The sequence below is a fragment of the Eucyclogobius newberryi genome, unplaced genomic scaffold, assembly GCF_026437365.1.
Source record: "Eucyclogobius newberryi isolate DKJ021-1_F unplaced genomic scaffold, fEucNew1.0.hap1 SCAF_10, whole genome shotgun sequence".
Classification (NCBI taxonomy): domain Eukaryota; kingdom Metazoa; phylum Chordata; class Actinopteri; order Gobiiformes; family Gobiidae; genus Eucyclogobius; species Eucyclogobius newberryi.
Genome location: NW_027315724.1, coordinates 39,091,158 through 39,108,056, shown reverse-complemented (window position 1 = coordinate 39,108,056; position 16,899 = coordinate 39,091,158). Strand labels below are relative to the sequence as shown.

Sequence of the window (16,899 nt, the reverse complement as noted above, 5' to 3'; positions counted from 1 at the left end):
ACATGTTCTCTGGGTTTAGGGGACACACATGTTCTCTGTGGGTTTAGGGGACACACATGTTCTCTGTGGGTTTAGGGGACACACATGTTCTCTGGGTTTAGGGGACACACATGTTCTCTGTGGGTTTAGGGGACACACATGTTCTCTGTGGGTTTAGGGGACACACATGTTCTCTGTGGGTTTAGGGGACACACATGTTCTCTGTGGGTTTAGGGGACACACATGTTCTCTGGGTTTAGGGGACACACATGTTCTCTGTGGGTTTAGGGGACACACATGTTCTCTGGGTTTAGGGGACACACATGTTCTCTGTGGGTTTAGGGGACACACATGTTCTCTGTGGGTTTAGGGGACACACATGTTCTCTGTGGGTTTAGGGGACACACATGTTCTCTGTGGGTTTAGGGGACACACATGTTCTCTGTGGGTTTAGGGGACACACATGTTCTCTGGGTTTAGGGGACACACATGTTCTCTGGGTTTAGGGGACACACATGTTCTCTGTGGGTTTAGGGGACACACATGTTCTCTGTGGGTTTAGGGGACACACATGTTCTCTGTGGGTTTAGGGGACACACATGTTCTCTGTGGGTTTAGGGGACACACATGTTCTCTGTGGGTTTAGGGGACACACATGTTCTCTGGGTTTAGGGGACACACATGTTCTCTGTGGGTTTAGGGGACACACATGTTCTCTGGGTTTAGGGGACACACATGTTCTCTGTGGGTTTAGGGGACACACATGTTCTCTGTGGGTTTAGGGGACACACATGTTCTCTGTGGGTTTAGGGGACACACATGTTCTCTGTGGGTTTAGGGGACACACATGTTCTCTGTGGGTTTAGGGGACACACATGTTCTCTGTGGGTTTAGGGGACACACATGTTCTCTGGGTTTAGGGGACACACATGTTCTCTGGGTTTAGGGGACACACATGTTCTCTGGGTTTAGGGGACACACATGTTCTCTGTGGGTTTAGGGGACACACATGTTCTCTGTGGGTTTAGGGGACACACATGTTATCTGTGGGTTTAGGGGACACACATGTTCTCTGTGGGTTTAGGGGACACACATGTTCTCTGGGTTTAGGGGACACACATGTTCTCTGGGTTTAGGGGACACACATGTTCTCTGGGTTTAGGGGACACACATGTTCTCTGTGGGTTTAGGGGACACACATGTTCTCTGGGTTTAGGGGACACACATGTTCTCTGGGTTTAGGGGACACACATGTTCTCTGTGGGTTTAGGGGACACACATGTTCTCTGGGTTTAGGGGACACACATGTTCTCTGTGGGTTTAGGGGACACACATGTTCTCTGTGGGTTTAGGGGACACACATGTTCTCTGGGTTTAGGGGACACACATGTTCTCTGTGGGTTTAGGGGACACACATGTTCTCTGTGGGTTTAGGGGACACACATGTTCTCTGTGGGTTTAGGGGACACACATGTTCTCTGGGTTTAGGGGACACACATGTTCTCTGTGGGTTTAGGGGACACACATGTTCTCTGGGTTTAGGGGACACACATGTTCTCTGGGTTTAGGGGACACACATGTTCTCTGGGTTTAGGGGACACACATGTTCTCTGTGGGTTTAGGGGACACACATGTTCTCTGTGGGTTTAGGGGACACACATGTTCTCTGTGGGTTTAGGGGACACACATGTTCTCTGGGTTTAGGGGACACACATGCAGTCACCATAATGTGCTGGACCATAAAGCACTGAGTTAGAGTCCAACTGTAAGGACAGACATAACTTATGCATTTTAAATGAATAGATTAAGCCACTCACTTTGACAAAAAATAGAAATGTTTTTTTTAATCTAAAATGTCTGTTATTATCACAGATTTACGTCCGTTAAGTGTCAGTTTGTGAAAACATTTAGAAAAATCCGTTCAAAATGACAGGAAGTATAGCTGAATCCCTCTGTGATGTCATCAGTGTGATGTCATCAGTGTGATGTCATCAGTGTGATGTCATCAGTGTGCGACACACAGACAGTTTAAACCATGGTTGGACTAAATAAAGGTGTTTTATGATGTTGCTATGGTAACAGCTGTGAAAACATATTTGTTGTCATGTCCAACCAGGAAGTACAATTATAAATACGGTGTGTGTATATTTTTATTTATTTTTAATTATACATATAATTTATACTTTTACTTCACTGCATTTGAAAGCAGAAATAAGTACTTTCTACTCCACCACATTTTTGAAGTGAAAGTACTTTTCATGTGTTGAGTTATGAAGTGTTGCGTGTTGACTGAAGTGTTGTTGCGTGTTGACTGAAGTGTTGCGTGTTGACTGAAGTGTTGCGTGTTGACTGAAGTGTTGTTGCGTGTTGACTGACGTGTTGTTGCGTGTTGACTGAAGTGTTGTTGCGTGTTGACTGAAGTGTTGTTGCGTGTTGACTGAAGTGTTGCGTGTTGACTGAAGTGTTGTTGCGTGTTGACTGAAGTGTTGTTGCGTGTTGACTGAAGTGTTGCGTGTTGACTGAAGTGTTGCGTGTTGACTGAAGTGTTGTTGCGTGTTGACTGACGTGTTGTTGCGTGTTGACTGAAGTGTTGTTGCGTGTTGACTGAAGTGTTGTTGCGTGTTGACTGAAGTGTTGCGTGTTGACTGAAGTGTTGTTGCGTGTTGACTGAAGTGTTGTTGCGTGTTGACTGAAGTGTTGCGTGTTGACTGAAGTGTTGCGTGTTGACTGAAGTGTTGTTGCGTGTTGACTGAAGTGTTGCGTGTTGACTGAAGTGTTGCGTGTTGACTGAAGTGTTGCGTGTTGACTGAAGTGTTGCGTGTTGACTGAAGTGTTGTTGCGTGTTGACTGACGTGTTGTTGCGTGTTGACTGAAGTGTTGTTGCGTGTTGACTGAAGTGTTGCGTGTTGACTGAAGTGTTGTTGCGTGTTGACTGACGTGTTGTTGCGTGTTGACTGAAGTGTTGTTGCGTGTTGACTGAAGTGTCGCGTGTTGACTGAAGTGTTGCGTGTTGACTGAAGTGTTGTTGCGTGTTGACTGTAGTGTTGTTGCGTGTTGACTGAAGTGTCGCGTGTTGACTGAAGTGTTGCGTGTTGACTGAAGTGTTGCGTGTTGACTGAAGTGTTGCGTGTTGACTGACGTGTTGTTGCGTGTTGACTGAAGTGTTGCGTGTTGACTGAAGTGTTGTTGCGTGTTGACTGACGTGTTGTCGCGTGTTGACTGAAGTGTTGCGTGTTGACTGAAGTGTTGTTGCGTGTTGACTGTAGTGTTGTTGCGTGTTGACTGAAGTGTTGTTGCGTGTTGACTGTAGTGTTGTCGCGTGTTGACTGAAGTGTCGCGTGTTGACTGAAGTGTTGCGTGTTGACTGACGTGTTGTTGCGTGTTGACTGAAGTGTTGTCGCGTGTTGACTGACGTGTTGTTGCGTGTTGACTGAAGTGTCGCGTGTTGACTGACGTGTTGTTGCGTGTTGACTGAAGTGTTGCGTGTTGACTGAAGTGTTGTTGCGTGTTGACTGAAGTGTTGTTGCGTGTTGACTGAAGTGTTGCGTGTTGACTGAAGTGTTGTTGCGTGTTGACTGACGTGTTGTCGCGTGTTGACTGACGTGTTGTTGCGTGTTGACTGAAGTGTTGTCGCGTGTTGACTGACGTGTTGTCGCGTGTTGACTGACGTGTTGTTGCGTGTTGACTGACGTGTTGTTGCGTGTTGACTGACGTGTTGTCGCGTGTTGACTGACGTGTTGTCGCGTGTTGACTGACGTGTTGTTGCGTGTTGACTGACGTGTTGTTGCGTGTTGACTGACGTGTTGTCGCGTGTTGACTGACGTGTTGTCGCGTGTTGACTGACGTGTTGTCGCGTGTTGACTGACGTGTTGTCGCGTGTTGACTGACGTGTTGTCGCGTGTTGACTGACGTGTTGTCGCGTGTTGACTGACGTGTTGTCGCGTGTTGACTGACGTGTTGTCGCGTGTTGACTGACGTGTTGTTGCGTGTTGACTGACGTGTTGTCGCGTGTTGACTGACGTGTTGTCGCGTGTTGACTGAAGTGTTGCGTGTTGACTGACGTGTTGTTGTGTGTTGACTGAAGTGTTGCGTGTTGACTGAAGTGTTGCGTGTTGACTGACGTGTTGTTGTGTGTTGACTGAAGTGTTGCGTGTTGACTGAAGTGTTGTTGCGTGTTGACTGACGTGTTGTCGCGTGTTGACTGACGTGTTGTTGCGTGTTGACTGAAGTGTTGCGTGTTGACTGAAGTGTTGTTGCGTGTTGACTGACGTGTTGTCGCGTGTTGACTGACGTGTTGTTGCGTGTTGACTGAAGTGTCGCGTGTTGACTGACGTGTTGTTGCGTGTTGACTGAAGTGTTGCGTGTTGACTGAAGTGTTGTTGCGTGTTGACTGACGTGTTGTTGCGTGTTGACTGAAGTGTTGCGTGTTGACTGAAGTGTTGCGTGTTGACTGAAGTGTTGTTGCGTGTTGACTGAAGTGTTGCGTGTTGACTGAAGTGTTGTTGCGTGTTGACTGAAGTGTTGCGTGTTGACTGACGTGTTGCCGCGTGTTGACTGACGTGTTGTTGCGTGTTGACTGAAGTGTTGCGTGTTGACTGAAGTGTTGTTGTGTGTTGACTGAAGTGTTGCGTGTTGACTGAAGTGTTGTTGCGTGTTGACTGACGTGTTGTCGCGTGTTGACTGACGTGTTGTTGCGTGTTGACTGAAGTGTCGCGTGTTGACTGACGTGTTGTTGCGTGTTGACTGAAGTGTTGCGTGTTGACTGAAGTGTTGTTGCGTGTTGACTGAAGTGTTGCGTGTTGACTGAAGTGTTGTTGCGTGTTGACTGAAGTGTTGCGTGTTGACTTACGTGTTGTTGCGTGTTGACTGAAGTGTTGTTGCGTCTTGACTGAAGTGTCGCGTGTTGACTGAAGTGTTGCGTGTTGACTTACGTGTTGTTGCGTGTTGACTGAAGTGTTGCGTGTTGACTGAAGTGTTGCGTGTTGACTGAAGTGTTGCGTGTTGACTGAAGTGTTGTTGCGTGTTGACTGAAGTGTTGTTGCGTGTTGACTGAAGTGTTGCGTGTTGACTGAAGTGTTGCGTGTTGACTGAAGTGTTGTTGCGTGTTGACTGAAGTGTTGTTGCGTGTTGACTGAAGTGTCGCGTGTTGACTGAAGTGTTGTTGCGTGTTGACTGAAGTGTCGCGTGTTGACTGAAGTGTTGCGTGTTGACTGACGTGTTGTTGCGTGTTGACTGAAGTGTTGCGTGTTGACTGAAGTGTTGCGTGTTGACTGAAGTGTTGCGTGTTGACTGAAGTGTTGTTGCGTGTTGACTGAAGTGTTGCGTGTTGACTGAAGTGTTGTTGCGTGTTGACTGAAGTGTCGCGTGTTGACTGAAGTGTTGTTGCGTGTTGACTGAAGTGTTGCGTGTTGACTGAAGTGTTGTTGCGTGTTGACTGAAGTGTTGTTGCGTGTTGACTGAAGTGTCGCGTGTTGACTGAAGTGTTGTTGCGTGTTGACTGAAGTGTTGCGTGTTGACTGAAGTGTTGCGTGTTGACTGAAGTGTTGTTGCGTGTTGACTGAAGTGTTGTTGCGTGTTGACTGAAGTGTTGTTGCGTGTTGACTGAAGTGTTGCGTGTTGACTGAAGTGTTGTTGCGTGTTGACTGAAGTGTTGCGTGTTGACTGAAGTGTTGTTGCTTGTTGACTGACGTGTTGTTGCGTGTTGACTGGCGTGTTGACTGAAGTGTTGTTGCGTGTTGACTGAAGTGTTGTTGCGTGTTGACTGAAGTGTTGTTGCGTGTTGACTGAAGTGTTGCGTGTTGACTGAAGTGTTGTTGCGTGTTGACTGAAGTGTTGTTGCGTGTTGACTGAAGTGTTGTTGCGTGTTGACTGAAGTGTTGTTGCGTGTTGACTGAAGTGTCGCGTGTTGACTGAAGTATTGTTGCGTGTTGACTGAAGTGTTGCGTGTTGACTGAAGTGTTGTTGCGTGTTGACTGACGTGTTGTTGCGTGTTGACTGAAGTGTTGTTGCGTGTTGACTGAAGTGTTGTTGCGTGTTGACTGAAGTGTTGTTGCGTGTTGACTGACGTGTTGTTGCGTGTTGACTGAAGTGTTGTTGCGTGTTGACTGAAGTGTTGTTGCGTGTTGACTGAAGTGTTGCGTGTTGACTGAAGTGTTGCGTGTTGACTGAAGTGTTGCGTGTTGACTGAAGTGTTGCGTGTTGACTGAAGTGTTGCGTGTTGTGTGTTGTGTGTTTCAGCTCCGTGCTCGTGCTTGTCGTACCATCACGACAGCAGACGCATCTTCATCGGCCAAGACAATGGAGCTGTTGTGGTGAGTCGGACCAACTCGCGTTATTCAGTCATTACTTTTCTAATTGTGTGGGAAACGAGGTGGAGTCAGGTAAAGTGGGCCCAGGGGGAGTGGCCTGTGGACCGAGGGGGAGTGGCCTGTGGACCGAGGGGGAGTGGTCCTGTCTCATGTAGTTGCTCATGATTTTCTAATTTGACTCTTTTTTGTGTATTTATACCTGTCGTACATATTTTTACACCGATCGAGTATTTGTGGAGAAAACTTTGAAAAAATCTGTAGAAAGTGACAGGAAGTGACATCACATCAGGGACGCTCATTCAGTCAAAGTTTATGCAGAATTTACACACAAAAATCTACTTTTTGACTCTCTAAACATGAATTCAACAAAATTAAATCGCTCTCATATATTTTTATTTGTCAAATAAAAAAATGGTTGTATTAGATGAGTTTTCGCCCAGTGTTTTGGGCAAACAGGAAGTGACATTATAAACCTAAAAAATTTGCTATTCTGTCATACAATTTTTATAATTTTTAGCAAAATTCAAAATATATGTTTATTTTAAATGCATTTTAGTTTAATGAGTGGTCCCACCTGTAGGGGGCGCTTTAAATCAATGTTTTTAATGGGAACTCGGCTTAAAACTCAATAACAGTAAATGTAAATTCATCCCACTTTACCTGATTTCACACTATTTGAACAACATGACCTTCACCTTTAGTTTCACTTTACTTTCACCACTGGCCAAAGGTTTTCTATCAGATGCCCTCCCATAAAAAACTAACTTTAACACGCATGTTTTCTTCTACATTTCTCTTTTAGGAGTTTCTCATTTCTGAGGATTTTAACAAAATGAACCATGTGAAGACTTACCCAGGTAACGTCCTGATAATCCTGTCATCTACACACGGCTCTGCAGCCCTTTAAACCACACACACATGTAGTGTTTGTTACCCAGGTAACGTCCTGATAATCCTGTCATCTACACACGGCTCTGCAGCCCTTTAAACCACACACACATGTAGTGTTTGTTACCCAGGTAACGTCCTGATAATCCTGTCATCTACACACAAGTTTGTTTGGAAAAAGCTGGTCACGTATTGAGGAGCGACGTCGTGAAAACGAGAAGGAAAGAAAATTTAGGGTTTGTCCTTTAGGTCGTGACCTTAATAATCATGATGTTTATCCTCACAATAATCACTTCACTGACACATCGGGGGGTCTCAACATGCTGCTGTGTGATGACCTTTCAGAGCACTACGACCTGTGTTTGACCTTCATTTGGAGCTTTGCCTTTCTAAACTGGACCTTCTTCTCTGGATCTTCTCCATCCACATGAAGGCGTCTGACTGTGTTTGAAGTGCAGCGTGTTCATGTTAATATCTCATGTAAATATCACGCTCGTTTGTCGACAAAGGCGTGGCCGTCGCCTCCGGTCAGCGACTCTCCAGCGTGTTTGTACCGACGTGTCGTGTTTGTACCGACGTGTCGTGTTTGTACCGACGTGTCGTGTTTGTACCGACGTGTCGTGTTTGTACCGACGTGTCGTGTTTGTACCGACGTGTCGTGTTTGTACCGACGTGTCGTGTTTGTACCGACGTGTCGTGTTTGTACCGACGGGAAAAAACAGCACCAAGAAGTTCTAAAACAGCACAAGGAACGAGTTATTCTGTTCTTACTGAACACGGGTCCTTGAGCTGGAGAAGTGAAAGTGAAACATCAGATAAACCAGACAAACTCTTTAGACATTTAGTCATTAACAAGAATAAAGTTCTAGTGCTCAGATTGTCCCACACAAACTGGAAGGAGCTGAGTGACCTTTGACCTTCAGAGCACATGACCCGACTTTACATTCAGCCTCAGGCCTATTGTTCTGCAGCTGGATCAGGCCTGACCCACTTTCACTGCAACAAACGCACCGCCAGACTTCATCTCGACCCGTGCTCTTCATCTTCATCACTGCTCTTCATCTTCATCACTGCTCTTCATCTTCATCACTGCTCTTCATCTTCATCACTGTTCTTCTTCACTGACCGTTGGTGTTGCTCTTGTGTGTTTCAGCCCATCAGAGCCGTGTGTCGGACATGGTGTTTTCTCTGGACAGTGAGCGGGTGGTCAGCACGGGTCATGACAAGAGCGTGTGCTGGATGTGCACGCTGAGCGGGAGCATGCTCGGGCGACACTACTTCACGGCGTGGGCCTCGTGTCTGCAGTATCCTTTGTGTTCTTCACCAACATGAACCTCACAGGCGGGTCAGTGTCCTGGTCAGGCGGGTCAGTGTCCTGGTCAGGCGGGTCAGTGTCCTGGTCAGGCGGGTCAATGTCCTGGTCAGGGGGGTCACTGTCCTGGTCTGGGGGTCACTGTGGTGTTCTTGGTCCTAAACCGCACCCCCTCAGGTACGACCACGACACGCAGCACGCGTTTGTGGGCGACTGCTCTGGACAAATCACGCTGCTGAAGCTGGAGAAGCAGACGTACTCCATCATCACCACGCTGAAGGGCCACGAAGGTAAGGAGCATGTCCACTGTCTGAGGGACGAACCAGGGGACAGGCCAGGGGACAGGCCAAGGGACGGGACAGGCCAGGCAGGCAGTATAGCAGCTTTGTGGTTGTGCTGAATGTCTGTCCCTCTCGTGCAGGCAGTATAGCAGCTCTGTGGTGGGATCCCGTTCAGAGGCTGCTGTTTTCTGGAGCGTCCGATCACAGCGTCATCATGTGGGACATCGGTGGACGTAAAGGACGGACGGTGCTGCTGCAGGGACACCAGTAAGAGCACCACGCCCGGAATACACCGCACGGGACCTCTTTCTTCTCTGGACCATGACCTTCTGACCTGTTTCTTCTCATACTTCTGCTCCCTGTTGTGGTGCAGCGAGCGCGTCCAGGCCCTGAGGTACCTGCAGCTCACGAGGCAGCTCCTGTCCTGCTCGGCGGACGGAGGCATCGCCGTGTGGAACATGGAAGTCCAGAGACAAGAGGTAACACCGCAGCCTCCGTCGCCTTGACAACATCTGACGTGTTCTTCCATATTCAGCTCCTCGGATATTCTTGTTCCTGTACATTTCTCAAGGTTTTGGTGCGTTGTTGTGGTTTATTTATTACAAAAGCATGTCACAAGGCTGCTTTTCCGCTCAGAGACTGCAGGGGGCGCCATACTTAACCATCAGTACTAAGGTTTAAAAGGTGAAAGTGTTTGTTAGCAGCGCTATTATCATAAAGTGTCTTCAGTGTAAAAGTGGGGCACAATCCAAACATGATGGAGTTTAATCCTGTATCGGATCAATGTTTTATCACTTCAAATGACATGCTTTTCTGACATACGCTCGTTAATTACAGGCTCCTCAGTGGTTGGAGTGCGACTCGTGTCAGACGTGTGAGCAGCCGTTTTTCTGGAACATTAAACAGATGTGGGACACCAAGACGCTCGGACTGCGACAGGTAAAAACGTCCTGTTTGCAGCTGTGATTTGAAAGCGTCTGATTGTGTTCGCTCACTTCCTGTTTGCAGCATCATTGCAGGAAGTGCGGGAAAGCGGTTTGTGGGAAATGTAGTTCGAAGCGCTCGACGTTCCCGATCATGGGCTTCGAGTTCCCGGTGCGAGTGTGCGACGCCTGCTTCGACGCCATCAAAGAGGAAGAGTGAGTACTGATGGTCACGCGTGTGCTACACTCGCACATGTCTGTAACGTGTTTAAAGGGCCCGTCTGACCATTTTCTAATTTTGACTTTATTTGATGTATTTGAACCTGTCGTTCATATAATTTATAGTTTTACACCGATCGAGTGAGTGATTGTGGAGAAAACGTTAAAATGACAGGAAGTGACATCACAATAGGGACGCTCCAATCAAAGTTCATGCAGAATTTACACAAAGAAACAACTTTTTTGACTCTAGATATGAATTCAACAAAAGTCGCTCTCATGTATTTTTACTTGTCAAATCAAATGTCAAAATGGTGTTTTTAGAATTTCTTGGTGTGATGTCATCAAATACAAACAGGAAGTGAAATGATAAACCTAAAAAAAATTGCTTTTCTGCGATAAGATTTTTAAATAATTTTGAGCAAAATTCTAAATATTTTCAGAGTGGTGTTCAGACCCCAAACACAGGGTCAGGGTGGTGTTCAGACCCCAAACGCAGGGTCAGAGTGGTGTTCAGACCCCAAACACAGGGTCAGAGTGGTGTTCAGACCCCAAACACAGGGTCAGGGTGGTGTTCAGACCCCAAACACAGGGTCAGGGTGGTGTTCAGACCCCAAACACAGGGTCAGGGTGGTGTTCAGACCCCAAACACAGGGTCAGAGTGGTGTTCAGACCCCAAACACAGGGTCAAAGTGGTGTTCAGACCCCAAACACAGGGTCAGGGTGGTGTTCAGACCCCAAACACAGGGTCAGGGTGGTGTTCAGACCCCAAACACAGGGTCAGGGTGGTGTTCAGACCCCAAACACAGGGTCAGGGTGGTGTTCAGACCCCAAACACAGGGTCAGGGTGGTGTTCAGACCCCAAACACAGGGTCAGAGTGGTGTTCAGACCCCAAACACAGGGTCAAAGTGGTGTTCAGACCCCAAACACAGGGTCAGGGTGGTGTTCAGACCCCAAACACAGGGTCAGGGTGGTGTTCAGACCCCAAACACAGGGTCAGAGTGGTGTTCAGACCCCAAACACAGGGTCAGGGTGGTGTTCAGACCCCAAACACAGGGTCAGGGTGGTGTTCAGACCCCAAACACAGGGTCAGGGTGGTGTTCAGACCCCAAACACAGGGTCAGGGTGGTGTTCAGACCCCAAACACAGGGTCAGAGTGGTGTTCAGACCCCAAACACAGGGTCAGAGTGGTGTTCAGACCCCAAACACAGGGTCAGAGTGGTGTTCAGACCCCAAACACAGGGTCAGGGTGGTGTTCAGACCCCAAACGCAGGGTCAGAGTGGTGTTCAGACCCCAAACGCAGGGTCAGGGTGGTGTTCAGACCCCAAACGCAGGGTCAGGGTGGTGTTCAGACCCCAAACGCAGGGTCAGAGTGGTGTTCAGACCCCAAACACAGGGTCAGAGTGGTGTTCAGACCCCAAACACAGGGTCAGGGTGGTGTTCAGACCCCAAACACAGGGTCAGGGTGGTGTTCAGACCCCAAACACAGGGTCAGAGTGGTGTTCAGACCCCAAACACAGGGTCAGAGTGGTGTTCAGACCCCAAACACAGGGTCAGAGTGGTGTTCAGACCCCAAACACAGGGTCAGAGTGGTGTTCAGACCCCAAACACAGGGTCAGGGTGGTGTTCAGACCCCAAACACAGGGTCAGGGTGGTGTTCAGACCCCAAACACAGGGTCAGGGTGGTGTTCAGACCCCAAACACAGGGTCAGAGTGGTGTTCAGACCCCAAACACAGGGTCAGAGTGGTGTTCAGACCCCAAACACAGGGTCAGAGTGGTGTTCAGACCCCAAACACAAGGTCAGGGTGGTGTTCAGACCCCAAACACAGGGTCAGGGTGGTGTTCAGACCCCAAACACAGGGTCAGAGTGGTGTTCAGACCCCAAACACAGGGTCAGAGTGGTGTTCAGACCCCAAACCCAGATAAATAAATGGTTCTGTTTCAGTCGCTCTCCTTTGGCCACGTTCCACGAGGGAAAACACAACATCTCACACATGGACCTGGACCCAACCCGAGGGCTCATGGTGACGTGTGGGAGCGACCGCGTCGTCAAGGTAACCCTGTGTCCTAACTCCTCCTGCCCCTGTGTCCTAACTCCTCCTGCCCCTGTGTCCTAACTCCTCCTGCCCCTGTGTCCTAACTCCTCCTGCCCCTGTGTCCTAACTCCTCCTGCCCCTGTGTCCTAACTCCTCCTGCCCCTGTGTCCTAACACCTTTCCTCCTGCCCCTGTGTCCTAACACCTTTCCTCCTGCCCCTGTGTCCTAACACCTTTTCTCCTGCCCCTGTGTCCTAACACCTTTCCTCCTGCCCCTGTGTCCTAACACCTTTCCTCCTGCCCCTGTGTCCTAACACCTTTCCTCCTGCCCCTGTGTCCTAACTCCTCCTGCCCCTGTGTCCTAACACCTTTCCTCCTGCCCCTATGTCCTAACACCTTTCCTCCTGCCCCTGTGTCCTAACACCTTTCCTCCTGCCCCTGTGTTCTAACACCTTTCCTCCTGCCCCTGTGTCCTAACTCCTCCTGCCCCTGTGTCCTAACACCTTTCCTCCTGCCCCTGTGTCCTAACACCTTTCCTCCTGCCCCTGTGTCCTAACACCTTTCCTCCTGCCCCTGTGTCCTAACACCTTTCCTCCTGCCCCTGTGTCCTAACACCTTTCCTCCTGCCCCTGTGTCCTAACACCTTTCCTCCTGCCCCTGTGTCCTAACACCTTTCCTCCTGCCCCTGTGTCCTAACACCTTTCCTCCTGCCCCTGTGTCCTAACTCCTCCTGCCCCTGTGTCCTAACTCCTCCTGCCCCTGTGTCCTAACTCCTCCTGCCCCTGTGTCCTAACTCCTCCTGCCCCTGTGTCCTAACTCCTCCTGCCCCTGTGTCCTAACTCCTCCTGCCCCTGTGTCCTAACTCCTCCTGCCCCTGTGTCCTAACACCTTTCCTCCTGCCCCTGTGTCCTAACACCTTTTCTCCTGCCCCTGTGTCCTAACACCTTTCCTCCTGCCCCTGTGTCCTAACACCTTTCCTCCTGCCCCTGTGTCCTAACACCTTTCCTCCTGCCCCTGTGTCCTAACACCTTTCCTCCTGCCCCTGTGTCCTAACTCCTCCTGCCCCTGTGTCCTAACACCTTTCCTCCTGCCCCTGTGTCCTAACACCTTTCCTCCTGCCCCTGTGTCCTAACACCTTTCCTCCTGCCCCTGTGTCCTAACACCTTTCCTCCTGCCCCTGTGTCCTAACTCCTCCTGCCCCTGTGTCCTAACACCTTTCCTCCTGCCCCTGTGTCCTAACACCTTTCCTCCTGCCCCTGTGTCCTAACACCTTTCCTCCTGCCCCTGTGTCCTAACACCTTTCCTCCTGCCCCTGTGTCCTAACACCTTTCCTCCTGCCCCTGTGTCCTAACACCTTTCCTCCTGCCCCTGTGTCCTAACACCTTTCCTCCTGCCCCTGTGTCCTAACACCTTTCCTCCTGCCCCTGTGTCCTAACACCTTTCCTCCTGCCCCTGTGTCCTAACACCTTTCCTCCTGCCCCTGTGTCCTAACTCCTCCTGCCCCTGTGTCCTAACTCCTCCTGCCCCTGTGTCCTAACTCCTCCTGCCCCTGTGTCCTAACTCCTCCTGCCCCTGTGTCCTAACTCCTCCTGCCCCTGTGTCCTAACACCTTTCCTCCTGCCCCTGTGTCCTAACACCTTTCCTCCTGCCCCTGTGTCCTAACACCTTTTCTCCTGCCCCTGTGTCCTAACACCTTTCCTCCTGCCCCTGTGTCCTAACACCTTTCCTCCTGCCCCTGTGTCCTAACACCTTTCCTCCTGCCCCTGTGTCCTAACACCTTTCCTCCTGCCCCTGTGTCCTAACTCCTCCTGCCCCTGTGTCCTAACACCTTTCCTCCTGCCCCTATGTCCTAACACCTTTCCTCCTGCCCCTGTGTCCTAACACCTTTCCTCCTGCCCCTGTGTCCTAACACCTTTCCTCCTGCCCCTGTGTCCTAACACCTTTCCTCCTGCCCCTGTGTCCTAACTCCTCCTGCCCCTGTGTCCTAACACCTTTCCTCCTGCCCCTGTGTCCTAACACCTTTCCTCCTGCCCCTGTGTCCTAACACCTTTCCTCCTGCCCCTGTGTCCTAACACCTTTCCTCCTGCCCCTGTGTCCTAACACCTTTCCTCCTGCCCCTGTGTCCTAACACCTTTCCTCCTGCCCCTGTGTCCTAACACCTTTCCTCCTGCCCCTGTGTCCTAACACCTTTCCTCCTGCCCCTGTGTCCTAACTCCTCCTGCCCCTGTGTCCTAACTCCTCCTGCCCCTGTGTCCTAACTCCTCCTGCCCCTGTGTCCTAACTCCTCCTGCCCCTGTGTCCTAACTCCTCCTGCCCCTGTGTCCTAACTCCTCCTGCCCCTGTGTCCTAACTCCTCCTGCCCCTGTGTCCTAACTCCTCCTGCCCCTGTGTCCTAACACCTTTCCTCCTGCCCCTGTGTCCTAACACCTTTTCTCCTGCCCCTGTGTCCTAACACCTTTCCTCCTGCCCCTGTGTCCTAACACCTTTCCTCCTGCCCCTGTGTCCTAACACCTTTCCTCCTGCCCCTGTGTCTTAACACCTTTCCTCCTGCCCCTGTGTCCTAACACCTTTCCTCCTGCCCCTGTGTCCTAACACCTTTCCTCCTGCCCCTGTGTCCTAACACCTTTCCTCCTGCCCCTGTGTCCTAACACCTTTCCTCCTGCCCCTGTGTCCTAACACCTTTCCTCCTGCCCCTGTGTCCTAACTCCTCCTGCCCCTGTGTCCTAACACCTTTCCTCCTGCCCCTGTGTCCTAACACCTTTCCTCCTGCCCCTGTGTCCTAACACCTTTCCTCCTGCCCCTGTGTCCTAACACCTTTCCTCCTGCCCCTGTGTCCTAACTCCTCCTGCCCCTGTGTCCTAACACCTTTCCTCCTGCCCCTGTGTCCTAACACCTTTCCTCCTGCCCCTGTGTCCTAACACCTTTCCTCCTGCCCCTGTGTCCTAACACCTTTCCTCCTGCCCCTGTGTCCTAACACCTTTCCTCCTGCCCCTGTGTCCTAACACCTTTCCTCCTGCCCCTGTGTCCTAACTCCTCCTGCCCCTGTGTCCTAACACCTTTCCTCCTGCCCCTGTGTCCTAACACCTTTCCTCCTGCCCCTGTGTCCTAACACCTTTCCTCCTGCCCCTGTGTCCTAACACCTTTCCTCCTGCCCCTGTGTCCTAACACCTTTCCTCCTGCCCCTGTGTCCTAACTCCTCCTGCCCCTGTGTCCTAACACCTTTCCTCCTGCCCCTGTGTCCTAACACCTTTCCTCCTGCCCCTGTGTCCTAACACCTTTCCTCCTGCCCCTGTGTCCTAACACCTTTCCTCCTGCCCCTGTGTCCTAACTCCTCCTGCCCCTGTGTCCTAACACCTTTCCTCCTGCCCCTGTGTCCTAACACCTTTCCTCCTGCCCCTGTGTCCTAACACCTTTCCTCCTGCCCCTGTGTCCTAACACCTTTCCTCCTGCCCCTGTGTCCTAACACCTTTCCTCCTGCCCCTGTGTCCTAACACCTTTCCTCCTGCCCCTGTGTCCTAACTCCTCCTGCCCCTGTGTCCTAACACCTTTCCTCCTGCCCCTGTGTCCTAACACCTTTCCTCCTGCCCCTGTGTCCTAACACCTTTCCTCCTGCCCCTGTGTCCTAACACCTTTCCTCCTGCCCCTGTGTCCTAACTCCTCCTGCCCCTGTGTCCTAACACCTTTCCTCCTGCCCCTGTGTCCTAACACCTTTCCTCCTGCCCCTGTGTCCTAACACCTTTCCTCCTGCCCCTGTGTCCTAACACCTTTCCTCCTGCCCCTGTGTCCTAACACCTTTCCTCCTGCCCCTGTGTCCTAACACCTTTCCTCCTGCCCCTGTGTCCTAACACCTTTCCTCCTGCCCCTGTGTCCTAACACCTTTCCTCCTGCCCCTGTGTCCTAACACCTTTCCTCCTGCCCCTGTGTCCTAACACCTTTCCTCCTCCTCCACAGATCTGGGACATGACGCAGGTCGTTGGCTGCAGCTTAGCAACTGGCCTTCCTCAGCGTTGATTGGTGGAGCCTCGACACAGGTCCCGCCCCCTCCTCTGTGTACAGCCCCGCCCCCATCACACGCCTGGTCTGCTCTCTCTGTCATGTTCTTATGTCAAACTGTCACTAGGGGGCAGTGTTACTCTGAGGCAGTCACACTTTTATAAAGGAAATCTCAGACAATCAAGAAATGTTCAAGTTCAAGAAAATCAGACTCGAAGCAAAACTAAAACTAGAATCAAAGTAGAAACTCGTTAAAACCCTTAAAAACATAAACAGGAAGTGACCAGAATGAGTTCATGTTCAAATGGAGTAGTTCCTGTATCGGAGGTGAGTTTGAAACGTTTGTGTTGTGAGCAAACTCATCTGTTGCTATGGTCACCAAACGAGGAAACGCCCTGTTTATCATTTTATGAGTTTATTCAATCGATACTTCAAACGAGAGGAGTTTGATTCTAGATTTAGCCTTGATTAGTTTGTGATTTGTCTGTTAATGATTCCACAGAATAACTTTATGAAGCGCTGATGGTCCTGATGGTTCTGATGGTTCTGATGGTTCTGATGGTCCTGATGGTCCTGATGGTCCTGATGGTTCTGATGGTTCTGATGGTTCTGATGGTCCTGATGGTCCTGATGGTCCTGATGGTCCTGATGGTCCTGATGGTTCTGATGGTTCTGATGGTCCTGATGGTCCTGATGGTCCTGATGGTCCTGATGGTTCTGATGGTCCTGATGGTTCTGATGGTTCTGATGGTTCTGATGGTCCTGATGGTTCTGATGGTTCTGATGGTCCTGATGGTCCTGATGGTCCTGATGGTTCTGATGGTCCTGATGGTTCTGATGGTTCTGATGGTCCTGATGGTCCTGATGGTTCTGATGGTCCTGATGGTTCTGATGGTTCTGATGGTTCTGATGGTCCTGATGGTCCTGATGGTTCTGATGGTTCTGATGGTCCTGATGG

General features: G+C 50.3%; 1 protein-coding gene across 1 annotated transcript in view; it reads left to right on the top strand.

Moving 5' to 3' along the window:
* The window catches only part of LOC140369225 (WD repeat and FYVE domain-containing protein 1-like), a 20,475-nt gene extending 4,087 nt beyond the window's left edge, over nt 1-16,388 (top strand). Inside the window, exons 3-12 of the mRNA XM_072456501.1 lie at nt 6,217-6,290; nt 7,090-7,144; nt 8,329-8,479; nt 8,665-8,777; nt 8,909-9,035; nt 9,142-9,247; nt 9,606-9,707; nt 9,777-9,907; nt 11,859-11,967; nt 15,900-16,388. Coding sequence (XP_072312602.1) covers nt 6,217-6,290; nt 7,090-7,144; nt 8,329-8,479; nt 8,665-8,777; nt 8,909-9,035; nt 9,142-9,247; nt 9,606-9,707; nt 9,777-9,907; nt 11,859-11,967; nt 15,900-15,959 — 1,028 coding nt within the window. The 3' untranslated portion in view covers nt 15,960-16,388. The remainder of the gene's footprint in view (nt 1-6,216; nt 6,291-7,089; nt 7,145-8,328; nt 8,480-8,664; nt 8,778-8,908; nt 9,036-9,141; nt 9,248-9,605; nt 9,708-9,776; nt 9,908-11,858; nt 11,968-15,899) is intronic.
* Nucleotides 16,389-16,899: the final 511 nt, after the last annotated feature.